The sequence below is a fragment of the Vanacampus margaritifer genome, chromosome 4, assembly GCF_051991255.1.
Source record: "Vanacampus margaritifer isolate UIUO_Vmar chromosome 4, RoL_Vmar_1.0, whole genome shotgun sequence".
Lineage (NCBI taxonomy): Eukaryota > Metazoa > Chordata > Actinopteri > Syngnathiformes > Syngnathidae > Vanacampus > Vanacampus margaritifer.
This window is the reverse complement of record NC_135435.1, coordinates 6,570,380-6,592,016: the sequence shown is the minus strand read 5'-3', so window position 1 is coordinate 6,592,016 and position 21,637 is coordinate 6,570,380. Positions and strand designations below refer to the sequence as shown.

The 21,637-nt window shown below is 40.2% G+C and overlaps 2 protein-coding genes across 5 annotated transcripts in view; one reads left to right on the top strand and one right to left on the bottom strand.

Moving 5' to 3' along the window:
* The window catches only part of LOC144050112 (Golgi apparatus protein 1-like), a 44,493-nt gene extending 29,077 nt beyond the window's left edge, over positions 1-15,416 (top strand). For both annotated transcript variants that reach the window (XM_077563087.1, XM_077563086.1), the window contains 7 exons: positions 8,064-8,187; positions 8,252-8,394; positions 8,484-8,585; positions 8,645-8,752; positions 10,080-10,200; positions 10,280-10,386; positions 11,631-15,416. In XM_077563087.1, coding sequence (XP_077419213.1) covers positions 8,064-8,187; positions 8,252-8,394; positions 8,484-8,585; positions 8,645-8,752; positions 10,080-10,200; positions 10,280-10,386; positions 11,631-11,798 — 873 coding nt within the window. In that variant the 3' untranslated portion in view covers positions 11,799-15,416. The remainder of the gene's footprint in view (positions 1-8,063; positions 8,188-8,251; positions 8,395-8,483; positions 8,586-8,644; positions 8,753-10,079; positions 10,201-10,279; positions 10,387-11,630) is intronic.
* Positions 15,417-16,133: 717 nt separating this feature from the next.
* The window catches only part of pacsin3 (protein kinase C and casein kinase substrate in neurons 3), a 30,315-nt gene continuing 24,811 nt past the window's right edge, over positions 16,134-21,637 (bottom strand). For 2 of the 3 annotated variants that reach the window (XM_077563746.1, XM_077563747.1), the window contains 2 exons: positions 19,331-19,503; positions 16,134-17,303 (listed from right to left, as the gene is read on the bottom strand). In XM_077563746.1, coding sequence (XP_077419872.1) covers positions 17,188-17,303; positions 19,331-19,503 — 289 coding nt within the window. In that variant the 3' untranslated portion in view covers positions 16,134-17,187. The remainder of the gene's footprint in view (positions 17,304-19,330; positions 19,504-21,637) is intronic. The other variant, XM_077563749.1, reaches the window with a different exon arrangement.

The following is a 21,637-nucleotide window of genomic DNA, read 5'->3' as shown; positions in this document are numbered from 1 at the left end:
AAAGTGGAATGTTATGCGATGGCCAAATCGATCATCTAACCTGAATCTGATTGAGCGATATATTTCACTATCAGAAAGTTTGATTTATGATTGTTAATTTGTTCCATTATTTTTGTTCCCTTACATAGTGAAAGGCATATATATATATATATATATATATATATACACAGTGTTCCCTCGCTGTAACGCGGTTCATCTTTCACGGCCTCGCTGTTTCTCTGTCACAAGTTCATTTCAGAAAAGGGGAAAAATGGTGGCGCAGTCGAGAAACTTCAGTTGTATTTATTTACACCAACACAGCATCAAAAAATGTGGAAAAATATTTACAGTGCAAGTCCAGTCCAAAAACAGTCCCAACAATATTTCCCATAAGTCCCATGGGTCTTTTCTGCAACTTACTGTGGTAGCCAATCAATCACCATCCCACTTGCCTGAGCACTTCCCTACAAATGATTTTGGATCCCTTTAAATAACCCCAGCCCCTCCCTCCGGGCAAACCATTTAGCCAATCATGGGGTATAATACCAAAAAGTAACCAAAAATAACTAAAGCATGTAAATAAATAATATCTGCAACATATATTAACCATAACAAAAATCCTCCATTCACAATTTGTAACGTAATCTCTCAAAAGAAGAACAAACTCATTAAATAATAAACCAAACTACTTTATTGGTATAGTCCATAGTCATGTGACACTTCAAGCGCGGCAAAAAGCGCTATATCAGTGGGAATCAGGAAGTGCTTCGGTTTGGTCCAGTGTTCATTGTGAGCAGTTTGTGAAAGTGTCGAATTACGGGGGGAATTTGTGTGGGCTGTGTGAAAACAGTTTAGACGGACCTCGTCTCCGCTGAAACGAAAAGTGAGCAGCGCGTGCTCACATGGGCTGCTCCTCTCAGCTAGACGGCAGCGTGCCGTCGGAAAGTGGCGGACAGTCATAGGTGCTCCGTCATATTTTCACGTTTTTTAGTACAGTTTTATTTTTATTTATTTTACTAAAGTGTTTCTATTTGTATTTATTTTTTTAATCAATGACGGTTTGAACTAGGGTTTGTGACAGTCACAGGGTTCCCAGGGTCTAAAAAAGTCCTAAAAAGTCTCAAATTCAGAAACTTAAATTTTAGGCCTTAAATGTCTTAAAAAACACCCATATGTTCATCCCAGGTCTAAAATTTAATTTACCCAAGTATTAAATTCTTATATCCGCTCCTTCCATTCCGAGAACAAAAAAGATGTGCCTATTGCGATGTTTCTCCAGTCTGTTTATGGGAAAATGTCCACACCAAAAGCAAATGGGTGCATTTTAGGGGGTGCAGTTGTATTGTAGTCAATGTAGTTCGGGCGGGCGGGTAGTTCATGGCGGTTAGCATAACATCTAGCTTATTGCATTCGGATCACGGCAGATAAAACCCTTCGATCGCTGTAAATAGTTTTCAATTGGGTGGGGGTTGCTGTCTGTAGCGGACATTGAGTTTGATCATCTCGCAGCATTCTCAGCAATTAGTCTTGTATTTGTCTTTGTCGAAGTTAGCACATGACGCTATCCCTTTACGGCTCTCTTCTTCGGCTGTCTATGAAGTATGTTATTATGTGGGTGCGCCTTAGTGTGCCACCAAGTGTTCAGACGGAGACACTACAGTTTGTGTGGAAACCTGTTAAATGGGAGCTACTTTAGGCACGCTGTTGTATTGAATTTTTATTATTTGCATTTGCCTTAAAAAAAAAAACTTGTACAACCACTTATTTTGGATGTGACTTTTATAGTCACTAGACATTTTACTTTTATTTTATTTTGTACATATTTAGTTTTTAAAATTCATCTTATTGTGTATTGTACAGGGTGTCTGGAGTAAAATACAAATGGCCCTAGAAATTTGATCAATAAATGTGATTACTCCTCCGTAAATCATCACCTTATCCTGGTAGGGTTTTGCGTGATCCTAGGAGCTATGTTGTCTGGGGCTTTATGCCCCTGGCAGGTTCACCCATGGCAAACAGGTCCTAGGTGAGAGACCAGACAAAGCATGGCTCAAACAGACCCCTTATGACTTTTGTTTGTGCATATGCACCAAACAGCTGTTCGGAGTACCCACCCTTTTTGGTATCCTTGGAGGGTGTGCTGCAGAGTGCTCCCTCTGGAGACGCCCACGTTCTGCTGGGGGACTTCAACGCTCACGTGGGCAATGACAGTGAGACCTGAGGGGCGTGATTGGGAGAAACGACCCCCCCGATCTAAACCTGAGTGGTCTTCTGTTATTGGACCATGTTCAAACATAGGGCCGCAGTTCGATGATCGATTTTATAGTCATGTTATCGGATTTGCGGCTGCATGTTTTGGATACTTGGGTGAAGAGAGGGGTGGCGCTGTCAACTGATCACCACCTGGTGGTGTGTTGGCTCCTATGATGGGGGAAGGTGCCGGTCAGACCTGGCAGACCCAAACGTATTGCGAGGGTCTGCTGGGAACGTCTGGCAGAATCCCTTGTCAGAAAGTGTTTCAACGCCCACCGCAGGACTTCTCTCTTGTCCCGAGGGAGGTGGGGGACATTGAGTCAGAGTGGGCCATGTTCCGTGCCTCCATTGTTGAGGCGGCCGCTCGGAGCTGTGGCCGTAAGGTGGTTGATGCCTGTCATGGCGGCAAGCCTCGAACCTGCTGGTGGACACCAGTGGTAAGCTGAAGCTGAAGAAGGAGTCCTGTCGGGCTTTTTTGGCCGGTGGGACTCCGAAGGCAGCTGGCAGGTACCGGCTGGCCAAGCGGAATGCAGCTTTGGCAGTCGCTGAGGCAAAAACTCTGACATAGGAGGATTTTGGTGAGGCCATGGAAAATGACTTCCGGATGGCTTTGAAGAAATTCTGGTCCACCATCTGGCGTCTCAGGAGAGGATAGCAGTGCACTATTAACACTGTGTATAGTGGACAAGGGGTGCTGCTGACCTCGACTCGGAACGTCGTGAGTCGGTGGGGAGAATACTTCGAAGACCTCCTCAATTCCACCAACACACCTACCTTTGAGGAAGCAGAGTCTGGAGAATCTGAGGTGGGCTCTCCTGTCTCTGGTGTCGAAGTCACTGAGGTGGTTGGAAAGCTCCTCGGTGGCAAGTCCCCAAGAGTGGATGAGATCCACCCAGAGTTCCTAAAGGCTCTGGATGTTGTGGGGCTGTCGAGGTTGACACACCTCTATAACATCGCGTGGACATCGGGGACAGTGCCTCTGGATTGGCAGACTGGAGTGGTGGTCCCCCTTTTTAAGAAGGGGGACAAGAGAGTGTGCTCCAACTATAGCGGGATCACACTCCTCAGCCTCCCTGCAAGGTCTATTCAGGAGTGCTGGAGAGGATGGTCCGTCGGGAAGTCGAATCTCGGATTCAGGGGGAGCAGTGTGGTTTTTGTCTCGGTCGTGGAACAGTGGACCAGCTCTACACCCTCAGTAGGGTCCTTGAGGGTGCATGGGAGTTTGCTCAACCAGTCTATATGTGTTTTGTGGATTTGGAGAAGGCGTTCAACCGTGTCCCTCGGGGAGTCCTGTGGGGGGTGCTTCGGGAGTACAGGGTACCAAGCCTCCTGATACGGGCTGTTCGGTCCCTGTATGACCGGTGTCAGAGTTTGGTCCGCATTGCCGGCAGTAAGTCGGATTCGTTCTTGGTGGGGGTTGGACTCTGCCAAGGTTGCCGTTTGTCACCGATTCTGTTCATAACTAGTATTGTTCCGGTACCGTTTTTTGGCCCCCCGATTCCGATACCCAGCTTTGCAGTATTGGCCGATATTAAACCGATACAGAAGCTTTTTTTTCTCAACATGAAAAAGCTGTTCTGCCATTGGTTCAGAGCACTCAAGGGCCAATAGGATATGTCCGCTCGGCATGTAGTGAACATGTCACACATCAGTGAATGTCTTGCATGAGCAAGACACAAGATGCTGCATCCAAAATCCTATATTAGCGTCAGAATTAATGGTATCGGCATGTTACTTGTTAGTATTCACTGATACCGATACCACTTTTTTAATGCAGTATTGGGGTCTCTGCCGATACCAGTCTCGGTATCGGAACAACACTATTCATAACTTTTATGGACAGAATTTCCAGGCGGAACCGAAGCGTTGAGGGGTTCTGGTTCAGTGGCCTCAGTATTGCATCTCTGCTTTTTGCAGATGATGTGGTGCTGTTGGCTTCATCAAGCCGTGATCTCAAACTCTCACTGAAGTGGTTCACAGTAGAGTATGAAACGGTTGGGATGAAGATCAGCACCTCCAAATCCAAGGGTGGCGTGACCTCTCCGGGTCCGGGATGAGATCCTGCCCCAAGTGGAGGAGTTCAAGTATCTTGGGGATGCGGACTATGTATCAGTTTGTTGTGGTGAAGAAGAAGCTGAGCCGAAAGGCGAAGCTCTCGATTTACTGTTCGATCTACGTTCCTACCCTCACCTATGGTCACAAGCTGTGGGTCGTGACTGAAAGAACAAGATCCTGGATACAAGCGGCCAAAATGAGTTTCCTCCGCAGGGTGTCCAGGCTCTCCCTTAGAGATAGAGTGAGAAGCTCGGTCATCCGGGAGGGACTCAGGGTCGCGACGCTACTCCTCCACGTTGAGAGGAGCCAGTTGAGGTGGCTCGGGCATCTGGTTCGGATGCGTCTTGGATGCCTCCTTGGAGAGGTTTTCCAGGCATGTCCCACCGGAGGTAGGCCCGGACGACCCAGGACACGCTGGAGAGACTATATCTCTCGGCTGGCCTTGGAGCGCCTTGGGATCCAGCCGGAGGAGCTGGCTGAAGTTGCTGGGGAGAGGGAAGACTGGGTTTCCCTCCTAAAACTGCTGCCCCCGCGACCCGACCCCGGATAAGTGGTAGTAAATGGATGGATGGAAATGTGATTAAATCAACACTTTAACATATAATATACAATGTTTTAGAGTTATGTTTTACTAATTGTGAATCACTTTATCTCTATTAGGAATCTTTACATTATTTATTCTCTTATTTTTTTTCTCTTATTATTGCAGCTACCTTTTTTTGTTGTGTTTTCCCAAGTGGTGTCGTGCTTGCAGTGATGAAGTGGCGAGTTTTGGTGATGTGCTGTGTTGTCGTCATCCTCAAAAACGGAATGCTTGTTCAATCATTGACATTGCATCATCAAAGAAAACAAGCGATTTTCAACATTTGAGATTGGTAAATAATTTGTCAAATAAATAAATAAAAATAAAAAATACACACACAAGGGGACGATTAATAGTATTGATTTGAAAAATGTTAAAATGACCAAATTCTGATGTGAGGTATCGGCCCAAGGCTAGCACTATACAGGGCATGTGCTGGTTCTGGCATGGCCACCACCCGAAAAGGCGTAACGTAGAATCCTGCATTTGCATTATAGCACAGTGTCTGCCACTTGTTTCTGTAAAATGGGTAAATGTCAGTTTAACAAGCATTGGCTTGAAAGTACCTTGTTTTCCAGCTGGTTGGAAGAGGTAGCAGGTGATAGGCACTCGGCTCGTTGCATAGTATGCAAAAAAATATATAAAGTTGGGTACTTTGGACGTGAAGGCCCTTGAGTCACACGCAAAAGCCGGAAAGCACTATGCTATGACTTGAAGTTGGTCTAAAAAAAAAGAAAATTCTCATAACGGTCTAAAAAAAAGTGTCTTAATATTTCTACTACTGTTTCAGTTACTGGTTTGATAAGTCTGCTTTGTTCATGAAAAATTACAGAAATCAGAGAATAAATACTGCTTTGGGCTGCTTGGAATTTGGACTTGAAAATATTACTCGATTACTAAAACAGGGTTTCCGAAGGTCATTAAAGAGCATTAAAAGTCACTAAGTGGATTTTGCTAAAACGAAGCCCTTAACTCTTTGATTGCCAGACGTTTTCAGAAAAGGGATGCTGTCAGTGCCAGCCGATTTAAGCATTTTGACTGATCTTTCAAGGTCCACAGAAAATGTTGTGTTTGGACTATGGAAACACACATCCTACCAAATGAAAGATTGAACTCTCATCTTTCATCAGAAAAAAATGTTTGTTTCTACCTTATTCCGTTTTTCAGTAATCAACAATAGAAAATGGTTAGTTTCACCCAAATGCCAAAAGACGGAGAAATCAAGCTTTTTGTGAAACGATATTATTTCATGCACTCTAGTGAATTTAACACCTTTTTTTTCTATGAATGATGCCACAAACACCTAAACATTGCTTTACTTCTGTAAAACACTACCACCAACAATGAAAAAGGGCTTTTTGATAGCAAAATACGTTTATTTACATTCAACCGTGTAATAATTTGGCAAACTATTTACAAATGTGTGCAACCGTGGTACTATTTACAATTGTGTGGATGTTTCAAATACAGTTTTTCTTTTTGTAACACTCCCCTGCGTGCAAGTGGACGCAGCAGGATTTGCACTACAGATTAGTTTCACTGCGATGGACCCTTAGCGTGCAGACGCTACACTTTCTTGCCGGCCTTTTTTTCCGGGGAATAGCAAGTATATACTGCAGTGTGTGTTTGGCCATGTTGCCATTAAGTCTACTCTCAAGATCATGATACGGTGACGTTACGGTGGTGTTACGTCTGGCTTCCTCATTGTCCTTCAGTTCCTATACCGGGTGGTTTATCCGCTCCATTCATGGTGGCATCGTAGTCCATAACCAGTGTCTTCTCCGTGATCAGACTGTACCCACTCCTCCGATGAATATGCATTGGACTCGGGGCACTCTTCGTCGTCTGATTGAACGTCCGCCTGAGCAAAAGTGCTCGGTTGTGCTCCGCGTTTTCCGGCGTTAGCATCGCTAGCCAGTGAGGCTTTATGACGTGATCATAGCCGCTGCGTCAACGCTTCCAACTTCGGCGTCAACCTCGGAGTCAACATCATCATCATCATCATCATCGTCGTCATCAATGTGCTCTTTAGCATTGGTTGATGCTTTTCGTCTTTGAAAAAAATGCTCATGCGTGAGCTGCTTGCAACCGGTCGCCATTATGGCTTCCTCAGCCATTGTCCCCTCAACACTCTAGCTCCGCCTCGGGTCTTCTACTGACGCCTACCCAATCTTGTCCAAAGAGAGTCATCGCTGCCATCTAGGGGCCAAAAATACGCATTATACTAACTAGATCTGCTTGATACTTTCAGCACAGCTGGCCAAAGCTTTCCCCCACCCGTCCCCCCCCCCCCCAATAAAAAAAAAAACTTGGTGAACGTCTTTTAACGTCTTTGGCGCTCCTCCGTAGGATTTTACTAAACGTTGTTTAACGTTTTTTTCAGTCAAAGAGTTAAATGGCATTAAGAAGCATTTGATGTCGAGAGGCATTAAGAAATTAATTGTTCATGCTTTATTTTACTTAAAATGTTGTGTAAAGGAGTCACCATAACACAATTTTGCAATAATAAATGTTAAAATTTACAATAAACAAAATGGCCTGCCCTAGAGTCAAAGAAAAATGTAGTCTTCCTGTCACCAATGTCCAACATAAAACATTAATGCCACCTAGAGGCAGAAAATTACCTCAGCACAAATCAATGTTTCACACTACTGTAACTGTTAAATGTAACTATTACAAAATTACTTATCGTAAAATGACTGTATCAATTATATACAAGCTCATTTGTATTTGGTAACCATATTTTTCATTTTTTATGTTTAAGAGTATGAAAAACTTGCAAAATATATTTTATTGTACATTTTCAACAGACAAGTTAACTGCGGAAATCATGTAGGCATTGAATTGGTTTTAAGTTGCATTAAAAAGTATGAAATTAGATTTGATGATACTTGCAGAAATCCTGTAAAATAGACACCTCTAGTTTGAACATTGAGAGTGTTTAAACAATAGAGAAATGTGAGAAAATGTTCATGATGAATGAATGACAAATGCTCTGAGAAAAGTGTGTGGTAAGAGATTTTACAGCCTTAAAACATATTGTATATTATGAATGTGTAACAAATTTATAATAAATAAACATAAAGCTGACTACTTTGCAGATTTCACCTTTAGGTTTTTTTGGAACGTAACTCCATGGGGGCGAGTGATTTGTTACTTGCCATCACTGAATTAGACAAACTCTCTTTTTCAGAGATTCTGCACTGAAGCCGACGCCCGTAATGTTCTCCAGTGTCTGAAACAGAACAAGAACAGCGAGCTGATGGATCCAAAGTGTAAACAGATGATCACCAAGAGACAGATCACACAGAACACAGGTTGGTAGGCAGCGAGCAGCATTTGACCGACTGGACCGGAACCCGAATGTCCTCCCTGGTCCAGATTACAGATTGAACCCGGTGTTGAGGAAAGCTTGCCGAGCCGACATCCCCAAATTCTGCCAGTCCATCGTCAACAAAGCGAGCGAAGACAACGAGCTGGAGGGTCAGGTGATCGCCTGCCTCAAGCTCAAATATGCCGATCAGGTCAGACCCGTCATCGGACATCATCCAACCTCAGATAAGGCAAAGCCAGACTTCCTAATTGTCGTTTGTCATGTGCGGGTTCGTTTTAGAGATTATCTTCGGACTGCGAGGACCAGATCCGAGTTATCCTCCAGGAGTCGGCGCTGGACTACAGACTGGACCCACAGCTGCAGATGCACTGCTCGGACGAGGTACACTGGACCTTTTTCTTATCCAGCTTCTCGTCTTGTAACTCCGCCTCCTCCCGCAGATCTCCCGTCTGTGTGCGGAGGAGGCGGCCGCTCAGGAGCAGACCGGTCAGGTGGAAGAGTGCCTCAAAGTCAACCTGCTCAAAATCAAACAGGAAGCCTGTAAAAAGGTACACAAAAACCATCTCCATCTTATAAACTGCTCTACAATATTAGTCGATTCATCCATTAAATAATCGATATATTTATCGATTATAAAAAATATTTGATAGTGACAGCATACTTTAGTCCCTCTTCTGTGGCTCTCTGTGGATCTGTAAAATTTGTAGAAATTATTTTATTTTCCTTTTTTTTTTTTTTTTTTTTAGATAAATAATATTTAAATGAATTAATGATTTAGAGAACAAATTAATAATTAAATATTCCAAAGTTTAAGTTGTCAAATAGAGACACAAAAGGTAGATGAAAATATTTTACCTTAAAATGTCCAGAAAATTGCCAAAATGTCAGAAAAATGAATTAAGAAATGGCAGGAAAGAAAAATTCAAAAAGTAACCAAAAAAAATTCCAAAAACAAAACATGAAATCCCAAAAATTATCATAAAATGTCCACAAAATTGCCAAAAATGTCAGGAAAATGAATTAAGAAAAGGCAGGAAAGAAAAATTAAAAAATTAACCCAAAAAATTTCCAAAATCAAAACATGAAATCCCGAAAATTATCATAAAATGTCCACAAAATTGCCAAAAATGTAAAAAAAAAAAAAAAAAAAAAAAGAATTAAGAAAAGGCAGGAAAGAAAAAATTAAAAGGTAACCAAAAAAATGTCCAAAATCAAAACATGAAATCCCGAATATGATCATAAAATGTCCACAAAATTGCCAAAAATGTCAGAAAAAAAATGAATTCAGAAAAGGCAGGAAAGAAAAATTCAAAAAGTAACCCAAAAAATTTCAAAAAACAAAACAGGAAATCCCGAAAATTACTATAAAATGTCCACAAAATTTCAGAAAAATTATCTAAGAAAAGGCAGGAATTTTTTTTTCAAAAAGTAATCAAACAATACTCTAAAACAAAACAAGCAATCCCAAACATTGCCTTAAAATTTCCACAAAATTTCCAAAAATGTCAGAAATTGATAAGAAAAAAGTAAACAACATAACATAGGAAGAAGAAAGGCAAAAACATAATATACACATAAAATTGCCTAAAATGTCAGGAAAGTGAATTAAGCAAGCGCAGGAAAGAGAATGTTCAAAAATAACCAAAAAATGTCCAAAAACTAAACTTGAAATCCCCCAAATAATCATAAAATATCCACAAAATTGCCAAAAATGTGAGAAATTGATAGGACAAAAGTAAGAATGAAAAATAGCTATAACATAATGAATGACCATAATATCCACATAAAATGGTCAAAAATATGAGAAATTAGACCGCAAGGTGTTGTCGCTTGAAGATTGATTTCTGGACGTGTTGAAAATTGTTCTCCCTGCAGGAGGTCTTGAACATGCTGAAGGAGAGTAAAGCCGACATCTTTGTGGACCCGGTCCTCCACACAGCCTGTGCCTTGGACCTCAAGCATCACTGCGCTGCCATCACGCCAGGACGGGGACGACGTGGGTGCTTTCGCGCCGTCACACTTTTGACCTGAAACGTGACAAAGCAGCCATTTTGTTTTGTCTTGTGGCCACGCAGAGATGTCGTGTCTGATGGAGGCCTTGCAGGACAAGCGAGTTCGCCTGCAGCCCGAATGCAAGAAAAGACTTCAGGACCGCATCGACATGTGGAGCTACGCGGCCAAGGTCAGCGAGCTTTCCTGTCAAAAGAGAATAAAATAAATGACCCCAAAAATCAGTGTGGAGCCGCAAAAACATTTCAACATTGTGACAGAAGGAAACCACGTTTTAGTGTTAGTAACACAAACATGTGCAGCATCCAATATATGGAGGTTCATCTTCTCTACTTTTTTCATATCATTTTACATTTTATGCCTTTCTAATTTTTGATATTTTTGACAATTTTGTGTGTATATTATTGTCATTTTCTGCCTTCTTCCTTTCTTGGACATGTTAGAGATATTTTTTCTGTTTTTTTTCTAACAATTTCGGACATTTTATGGTAATTTTGGGGATTTCTTGGGCTACTTTTAGAACATTTTCTTTCCTGCTTTTTCTTATTGAAATTTTCTGACATTTTTGGCAATTTCATGGATATATTATGGTTATTTGCTGCCTTTTGTCTTCCGTTTTTGGGCACGTTATAGCTAAAAAAAAAATTTAAACATTTTTTTCTGTCTTTTTTGCTGTCAATTTCTGAATTTTTGGGCAATTTTATGAACATTTTGTGGTAATTTTGGGGATTTCACGTTTTGTTTTTGGACATTAATTCAATTTTTTTTTTTTTTGAGATCCACAGGGAATTACAGAAGAGAAACTAAAGTAATGCTGTCAAATATTTTTTTAATTGATTAATCTATCAATTATTCAATCAATTAATTGACTAATCAGATTAATTTAAATTTTGCATTTAAGTGTATTACAAAAGCACCCCCCGCCCCCTTCATTACTGTTTAACCAGTTACTGGTGTTTATTACATACTTCTTATTCATAAAGTAATTTATTTAAAAAAAAAAAAAGGGGGGGGGGGGGTCCGCATCCGTAATTGTTTTCCACAGATGTTTGCAAATGTCTTATTTTAATTAAACACAGACATCAGTCTTCTTTCATGAAAGACAGAAATCAGTGAACAATTTCTGTTGATATGCTGAAATCGGAGGATTTGAAAAAAGCAAAAAGGCTACCAAAATAATTGTCGATTAACTTTAGAATCAATTACTTAATTTTGACAGCTCAAGACTAAAGAGCCACATATGGCTGCAGGTTGCAAACCCCTCCACTAGGCGGAGCCATTTGCACCTTGATTAAAACCTTTTCAGTATCAGGACAGGAAATAGCATCAAATAGGAATGAAAAAAATAAATCATGGCTCTAATTGATTGTGAATGTTGATTGTGCAGTGATGGTAACTAGCGCTGCTGTCCTGTAGGTGGCGCCAGCCGAGGGTTTGTCGGATCTGGCGGTGCAGGTGATGAGCTCGCCCTCCAAGAATTACATCCTGCTGGTGATGGCGCTCAGCCTGTGCGTCCTCTTCCTGTTGGGGCTGGTGTGCGGCCGCATCACCAAACGCGTGACCAGGGAACTGAAAGACCGGTAGAACCCCGAGAGCTCCAGTCGCCCGCTTCACCCTTTCGTCGTGGTCTTCCTCAGTCTGTCACCAGCCAACGTGGCCATTTTTTTTTCTTGAGGATGTTTCAAGTGAGGACCGCCGAGTTTAGGAAAGCTTCCCCCCTTCGTTTTTTGGTTTTGGAGCATGCAGCGCCTCACCGGGTGGTTTCTTTTGGAGAAATGCGGAGGCAAACTTTCAGACATTTTGCGACGACGAGTCCCGTCCTCTTTCCTCATGTACAGGATCTGCCGTGGCTCGCCACAAACTGCTCACCGCCGTCACGCCACTTTTTAATTGGTTTGATTTCCATGCCTTTTTTTGTATTGTTGATTGCTTTTGGTGAGATTTGCATTTGTGAAGCCAAACCATGCAGTATAAAGAAGTCCAGGTGGGAGTTACTGTAGTTCATATCTGATCACTGGAGTGGAAGCCAAAATAGTTTTTGGGAGTGTTGAGACTCGTTTCATGCATTCAAGTCCCATCGATCATCACAACGCAGCAAGCAAGACCTGGCGAGTCGTTCTCAACACATCTCAGTGTTGCTTCTTCTGCAGATTTCGGACACAATTTTTGGAGAAACACTGGATGGATAAATGGATGGCTGTCAATGTGAAGATTGTTTCCTGTTGTCAATATCAAGAAAGTGAAAACCCCAAATACAATTGTAACAGTGACTTCATGATGAAGAAAAACAGTGGTTGTCATTTGAATCATGTCTAGTAATGAGGGATGGGTGAGTACCGATACCAGGTATCTGTATCGAGCCAATATTCGGCCTGATTTCATGGTATCTGTATTTGCGATTTGATTTTGATTCACAAGATTGCTTCTTTTTTTTCACAATTTCATTCAATTCAATCCAATATCAATTAATGTACATATATTTATGGAACGTCAATTCTTAAATATGAAGGACATGATTGAAAGTCCACAAACATTTACTGGTCAAACGATTCGGTTTATTTGTGACAAATATTGACATCAGCAAGAATGAGATGAAATGACTATTTTCATGATTGGAATTCAATAATTAAAGATTCTGAATTGTCTTAACATGCAATAAATCGGGTCTTTCGTAATTCTAAGAAAGTACTTCAAAATTTCTGTGAATGGTAAATTTCAAGAATACAGCAAGATGGGGAAAACTGAATTTTAAAGGCTTTTCTCATGAATTCATGGGGAAAATGATTGGTTCATGGTTTTATAAGTTGATAACGTGCTACGAAAAGGAATATAAATTTATGGATTGTAATTTCAATGAAAAATGTTAAATCGGTATATATCGATCTGTCACTTTTTTTTGGGGGGGGGGGGGTTACGTATCTAAAGTACTTGGTATCTGTGATTATGAAAGTGCAATATTTTCTGCATTAACAACGGACAGCTGCTATCTTATGGAGAGCTGTTTCAGCATTTATGTCCATATCCAGCTGAACTTTGATGCTCATTGTCTTCACCAGTTTAAGACAATTCTTTGCACTAGTAGCGTTATTGAATATAATTCAACCAGCTAGTGCATCTTTCTTAGTGCTAGTAGATATGGAAGAAGTATTTATTCAACTTCCTACGACTGTGCTGACTTGTCTTACCAGTGAGGACTAATACATTGTTGCCTTGAGATGTGAGATGAATAAGTATTCATATCTCAAGTCATCCGTCCCCACTGAAATTAATAAAAATGACATGAATCTGTTCCAGTCTCCCACCAAAACAAAGAAAATGTCTTGGATTTTAATTTAAAATTGCAATATGGAACTTTTTTCCCCAAAATAACTTAACAAGTTTTTGGGTTTTTTTACCATTTATGATTGCTTTCTAATTGGTAGATAAACACCTTAGCTGTTTACAATGGGTACTCCTGCAAGCCTTTGGCCAATAGTTTTCAGACTGGATTCGGGTTAGAATTTCCAGCGCCCTGTCTGCGGATGTGACGTAATGTGCATGGTGTGTATGTAAAGAATGCTATGTGCAGTTTAATTTTTTGTCAGCAGGTGGCAGTAGCGATTCAAAATGGAATATTCTATGTTCAGTAGCTTTAAGAAAAATAACACTGACTACTTCATGAGATAATGAAGTTGAATATAAACACAAACATAATATAGAATATAAACAGGTTGTGCATTTTCCGCCTAATTCAATGGACATTGTGCTGTTGTTTCCATTTTGCACGCCATCGCCACCTGGAGGCAGAGACATGGCATGGCCACGCAGTAAATTGAGTCATTCTTTGCAGAGGATAAGAAATACAAATCTGTCCACAGGTGGTGCTCCGCAAAATTGGTGGTATTTGTTAAACTGTCTGGCGTTTTTTTTAAAGCGATACTTGACTCATTGAGCCATTTTCAACAGTAAGAAGATATTTTGTCTACGATTCATGTAATAACTTCATTATTTTTCATGAACAATTAATACCTTTAAAAAACATTTTTTCTACTTGCTGTTGACTGAAGATGACATCACTGATAACGACCAATCATGGCTCAGTTTGCTGACCAAACCCAGAAACCAGGTGAGCCGTGATTTGTCGTTATCCGTTTCCTCAGCAAGTGGAAAATGTTATTTTAAAGGTATTAATTGTGCATGAAAAATAATGAGGTTCACATTAATTCTGGACTAAATATCAACTTTTTACTGTGAAAATGGTCTAATGAGTCAAGTATCACTTTAAGCAAGCAGAAATGATGCATGTAATTTGTTTTTATGTTCAGTTTGACAGCAGGCTGAAAGACAACACATAATTTAGGTCACTCGTGCCTCATGGAACCACTGTATACAATTAATGTATAATAAATGCTCAATCATAAATGCTCAACTTTATCAGAAGGGGAAAACTGGGCTTGCTTCTCACGGTTGGTTTCTGAAGATGAACACTGTGCTAAGTGGGTGTGTCATGTTTAGAGCAAATGCTAACGTAACATCAAATCTCCAGCACGGATCTGCACGTCTGGCTTGTCTTTCAAGCATTATACTTCAAATGATTGAATCAGGAAATGAAGTCCCATTTAATCCTTCTATTTGGAAAATGGAGTATTTGGTGTGGTGTATTGTAATCTGCACTTTGTGGACATGGCCTCATTCGTGTTTCATTTAGCAGTGTGATGCTTTGCAACTGTTGCTTTCCCTGAAGTGTTGCCGTGGCGGTTCAGGGTGTTGCCACACCCACACTTTTCCTTACTTAATTGCACCACGAGCCTATCCAGTTGACTACCTTGTTTGTGGAGAAAGGGTTCAGCACCTAACCACACTGTCAGTATGCCCGCCTCAGCCCACCAAGATCCCCCCCCCCCCCCCCAAAAAAAAACAATCCATCTTAAACTCAAATCGAAAACGCAACATGAAGGAACTCAAGCAAACTGTAAAGTCACTGCTCAGGCTTAATTCCGTTTTCAAGCTAATTTTTATGCCCGTGTGATTTTCCATGAAGTATGAAGGACAAATATATATTAAAAAAACAAAAACACCGTTTGAATGCAAATACATGTAAACCAGATGTATGTTGTTTTCAGATCACACACACAAGTAATTTGAAGATGGAGCTGTTATTTAGATTTCATTTTGCTGTACAGATAAACTCAATTGAATAAAAATGTCTGCACATTTTCCTAACTTTGCTTCAGTATGTTTTTTTTCTCAATCAAAATATATATTTACACATGCCTAATTCTTCATTTTGATCAACACCACTGTGAGAGGTGTTAGTAATAGTCCCCCCCCACACACACACACACACTTACTTCTTTATTTTTACTGAATTTTCTTACTTACATACCTGCTTCTTTATTGATTGATTTCTTTAATTACTCGAGTACCCAAGTTCCGTTCCTACACTGGCGATGCAACCTGAATTTGGACTTAAGTCGGATTTCACCGGTAAAGTCAATATTTACGTCATAAATACTTCCGTACAGTAATATTAACATATTTGCACGACCCAGAATAAAATTTCGTGTTTCCGCACGGACATTCATTGCTGCCGGACAGCAGCGCGGTGCTAATTCAAACTAAACACGGAAATGTGACGCGCCTGATGGCGAGTCGGCCGACCAGCTTGATGTCGGGTGTTGGAGCCAACAATAACACAACTTTAAATTGGCGTGTTTACTGTGGGAAATTAACGAAAAAGGGGCTACGGACGAGGCACGAGCGCCGTAAAGTCGAAACGACGTAACTCAAGGACTCCCTTGTAGCCTACTTCGTTATCACTTCTTCTACATTTACTTACTTTCTTCGTTCTTTAATTACTTATTTAATTACATACTTCGTTACTAATTTCTTTAATTTGGTATAGCTGTGTACAAAATGTGCGATGAAAACCAGAGGAAATAGCGTATAAAGATCTTTATTGTTGCTTTTCACAACTTGATGCACTGTACAGATGACACATTGAGTGAAGAATAGACTCCAAAAAGTGTTTAGTAAGGTTGTAGTTATTTGCTTAATGCAGAGAAGAGGCTCCCTCGTGTAATTACATCAAACTTAAAACTCACAAACCCAGAATCTTGAATATAGTAAGCTTGCTTCACATTCTCTGACACTTAAAATCATCAGAGATGAAATTAAGAGTCCCCAACATAGTTAAATTCAAGGAAATAACGACCATCCTCACCAAAATCAGCTGATGTTCTACACAGCTATCACAAATAAGCTCAAGTGAATGCAGCGTCACCTTCAACATAAATGAATTAAAGACAAAGCTGAAGAGGGGACGGGAGGGCGGCAGTCAGATTGGCATGTAACAAACATCCTCTGTAAATGTGGGAACAAATAAAAATAAAAACTGAGGACTCTTGAGCACATGGTCACCCAGCAGCTGATGTCAGACAGGAAATAATAAACCCAAAGCAAAGCAATCTATAGTTTAACTCATAAACCTCCCCTAAAATACTCTTTTGGTTTGAAGCATATATTTGACTTTTAAATCTAACTTTCGCTTAACTTTAATTTTTATGTAATTTTAGTTGTTGCTGCATTTCATCAAGGGATGCCACTCATATGTTGCTGCAGGCTAGCTTAGCTTTTTTTTTTTGCAACGTCATGGCATTCAACATTTCACACTATATTCTGATAATATATAAACAAATAGTGACATTAAGTGGCTTCTCCCTCTTCATGAGGGAATTCTTATTTAATGAAATACGTAAACCAATAACTCGCGCTAACGTGTAAATCCACCATTTGGATCTAAACCGGTTTGAAATAGTTTGGTGTTCAACAGAAAAATACAAAAGAAAACAACAACTCAGTGATGAGTTTTAAACGTGAATTCCGCATTGCCTGAACGTGCCGCAACGACAGCACAAACAATTTTAGGGTAGGTCGGGCCTGGCATCTTGAGTCGAGTTGTACCATTGGCCGCATGAAGAGGAAGGGCGGGTCATCAGGAAGCGCCCTGCTGGACGTAGTTGGCGGGATAGAGGCCCACCTGGCCGTTGCTCAGCTGTCCTTTACACCAGCCCTGTTCGTCCTCCTCGCCCAGCTTCAGCAGCTCGTCACCTGCAAGGAGCGTTACAAACATTTGCACCGCACACTGGTTTACGTGTTCAAATTCACGTTCACACGCACGTACAACAACTATGGTGGAGCCTCAAGTGCAAAACATAAGCCAGAAATAAACAGCAGCAAATCTAAAAACTCAAAAACAAACAAAGTACGATTCACCCTCATCCCACTCATAAACCGCTAGGAAAATGTCGTGGTTAATCAGTTGTTCACACGTTTTTAATTATTTCGCTAAGTTATTAAGCTCTTTTTAAAAGGCACACATGAGCAACCTTTTAGGAAAGAATGTGACAAATCTGCAAAAGCAACATTAGTGTTTACATAGAGAACAACAATGCTGGTGTTTTCAAGAACTAACATTTTAAGAGTATTTTTTTTTTTCCAAACGTCTGCATTATGTGCAGTTGCCGTGTAAACAAGCTGCCAAAGCAAAACCAATTTTAATCAATTTTTCAGTTTGCTTGTGTGCAAACAAAACCAAATGATCAATGAAGAACTGTGCTAGCCAAATGAAAAAAAGGAAACATGAACCAAATAAGGCACAGAAAAAAAAAAGTTGTACTTAGGCGTGTGCATAGTTTTCCTACATAAAAAAAATGTCCACCTAATTTCAGGCCACTTGAAGCTGGAAAGCATGTGACATCTTGAAAAGCATTTGGACGTTTTTTTGTGTGTGTGTTTTTTTCTGACCAGTGTTGCGCTAGCTGTGGTGTCATTTTAAACTGCAACTGCGAGATCACACCAACAGTTGGCGCTAAATCAGAAATCGAGTAAAGGTGAGGGAGCAAGAACACGACGTGGGGGCAAACGTTAAATGAATGCAAAGCAAACACACTGCTGTAGGTGGACAAATTCACCTGGCTCAGACATTTTCAATGGAAAGTCATTACAAAACATGTTCTTGACAATAACATGTTCTATGGAGTAGATGCCATGGACTTCAGAAACAGGAAACGGAAACAAAGCTGATGTGTGAAAACCAGGAAGTCGGAAGCCTTGCCTCCTCCGTGGCAATACCCCATTGGTCTAAACATGGCATCCTGATTAATATTTCGTTTGTGGAATGAGTTAGGCAGCAAAATCCCCCTTAATTCATTTCAGGGGCGGCCATTTTGCCACTTGCTGTTTGACAGAAAAAGACAGACACAGAAATGTGACAAAACTCATTGTACTAATTTCACCTATGATGTGATAATAATCCTGACTGATATTGTAATAACATTTTTACCAAAAGTTTGAGTTGATTTATTTAAGGTTAAACCAACACTGCAGAGAGTTAATCAAAGTAAGCTCCGCTCACTTGATTAGAACTGCTCTGCCACACAAGACTTATGGGATATGATATTACGTAATAAGGTACATTATCGGTATAAATGTTATTAGTCAGGATTTTTTTTTATTTATTACCGGTACATTATTGGTGAAATTATTATATTATTGGGTTTGATCACATTTTGATCGAGTTAAATGCAAATATTATATCATCAGGAAATTATTACATTATGGGGTGCTACAATCCATCTTAAATCACAGCATCAGGAAACTCCTTGTTACCACAACCAAATAAATCAAAATTAGGATTTTCTAACTTTTTAGAGCACAAATTCAGACTTTGATCCTTGCAGGAGTTAAACAAGTCAAAATCATTTGTTGCTGTGACTTAAATAGAATTTCCCGCATCTTGCAGACGAGCGCTATGCTCAACTTCCCATAGCGTCACACGCATTTCATCAACAGTACTCATGTGGAAAGTTCAGGCTGGACATGAGTGTGTGTGAAAATGTGCAGATGAGGCATCACAAGGAGGGAAGAAAATGTCTCTTTTTTTCCGTTGACTTGAAGGTCAAATGATTATTTTAGACAATGATTCACATTGAATGGCACACGCTCAGTAAGGAGACGTCGCTGTGAGCAAAGTTTGCTGTTCCATATGACATTACGGTTTGACATTTTGTACAAAGCAAGCAAATGATTGCCACTTGTGATGCCTGTCGTCTTGCAGCATTAGCCAGGGTTAATACCTGCTTTGAAGCTGAGCTCGTCAGCCTCCTGGCCCGAGTAATCATACAGCGCTCGGACTCGCACACCCTCTACCTGCAGGTCCCCTTTGTCCCCCGCATCGCCAACGCCGTTCAGAGCCAACTTCTTTGGGTTTTCCTCGTCGGACCAGTCGGAAGAGTCATCCTTTACAACCCTGATGAAGAAATTGACAGCAAACACGTTGTGTAAAACATAAATAAAAAAGCCAAACATCAACAACACCCAGAAACGACACCAAATTGTGTGGGCCCAAGCTCATCTGAGATGGACTAACAAAGTGGAAAAGTGTGCCATGGTCCGACGAGTCCACATTTCAAATTGCTTTTGGAAATTATGGACATCATGTCCACCAGCTCAAATGTTTTTTCTCTTCATATTTCAAGAAATCGGGTTCATTTTTGGTGGGTGATACGTTCAACGCCCACACGTGATAGGTGACTATCAGCGAAGTAGAGGACGTTGAAATAATGATTATAATAAATTCCCCCCAACAACCGCTAACACTGTCTGTCACCTTAATGAGCTCTTCTTGTGGAGTTGCATAAAAAGAGTGGCCTCTTTGAAGTTAATTGCCTTCAATTCACTTATTTCTACTTCTTCTGACCCTGCACGTGCACAGTTGGGCAGAAAGAATAAAGCACACACATTGGCCTTACAGTGGAGGTGCCAGCGTGTACGAGTAACTAGGGTCTGTTCTAAAAATAGCTCACCAGCGATGGAACACTGACTCGCTAAGAATTAAAAGAAAAATCTCTTTTTTTTTTTTTTTTAAACTTACCACAATTCTTCATTGACCAAATATTCAATATTTTATTTAAAAATGTAAAATAATGTAATGTAATCTAATGTAATAAAATGTAAATGTAAAAAAATGTAATAGATTGTGTTGAATGAAAGAAAGAGCTGTTTTTATTTTGTCAAATGTTAGGGAAAAAATGACAAAAATAGCAGCAAAATAAATCATTTCATGGGGTTCTCACTATTGAAAATGGGGAGGATGATAATCTAAAAAAACACCACAAAATATCGAGGTAGAACCCGATACAAACACCGCAATTTATGAGTTATGGGCCCAAATAAAAATATGGGGTGGCTCGCCAATGTCACATGCAACCTCACAAGGCCCCGCCTCTGAAAGGTGCTTGCTTGTACACACACACATTGCAATACAGTACATCTTCCATACATCTTATGCTTGCAATTAATTTTGTGTCCAAATACATTTATGTGTTTAAAAAGTGTGTAAAGTGTAAAAACAAGTGTGTGTGCTTAAAAATGTATTTTTTTGTGATATGATGCTAAAAATGAGCAATTAGGGTAATGGGGGTTAGGGTTATGATAAAGGATTAGAGTACAGTTTCCAAGTTCATAAGCTCACACAGCATGGAACGACAAACAAACCAATAACATTCAAACAACATTGGTGTTGTAGCAGAGTGTGCTGTAATAAAGGTTCCCAAGAATCCACAAGCTACTTCTTTCCATTCAAATAAAGCAAGCTAAAACTGTCAAAGGGGGAAAAAAGAGCACAAAGGTCTCCATCTGCTGCTGAAGCCCGTTTAATGTGGCATCGTGCTTGTTGCTGGCTCAGGGAGGGATTTGCCGGGTTCGACTCGTTTACAGTCAAATATTTTTGCTCGAGGACAAACTGCAAGGGGAGGGTGAACACACGCGTGCGTGCGCACACACACACACACACACACACACACACACACACACACACACACGTTTCAACGACAGTGTTAAACTGACAACGTTAACTCCTTAGGGGGACGACCAATATTAACAATTCCATTGCGGAAGAGGAAACGACAGACTTACTGTACATTCTGCTACTCAAAACTTTGATGTTACCTGACTTACATACTGTTTAATGTATACTGTCAGTTATTTATAAGGGGACTTTTATACTTAAAATAAATAATAAAATAAATAAATAAATATAGGAATAACAAGCAGAGCACATGTAGACAACCATTCATACTTATTGCAATATATGTATTATAATAAATATAATATACAATAATAGCAAAATGACAGTATAAAATTATGCCTTAAATCAAACTAAATCTAGACAATTCACACAAATAAAATTCTATTTTAGGCATGAATCATTTAGAATTTACCTGTATGTTATACCTCACAAACACTTTTTTTAAATGATTATTTTTAACATCTATTATTATATAATATTTTATTACTCTTCATGAACTTTCTTTATTCCCTCCAATGAGGCCTCGTAGTCATTTGGTTGGCTTGTCCCATCAGGGGGTCACCAATCAAGGCAA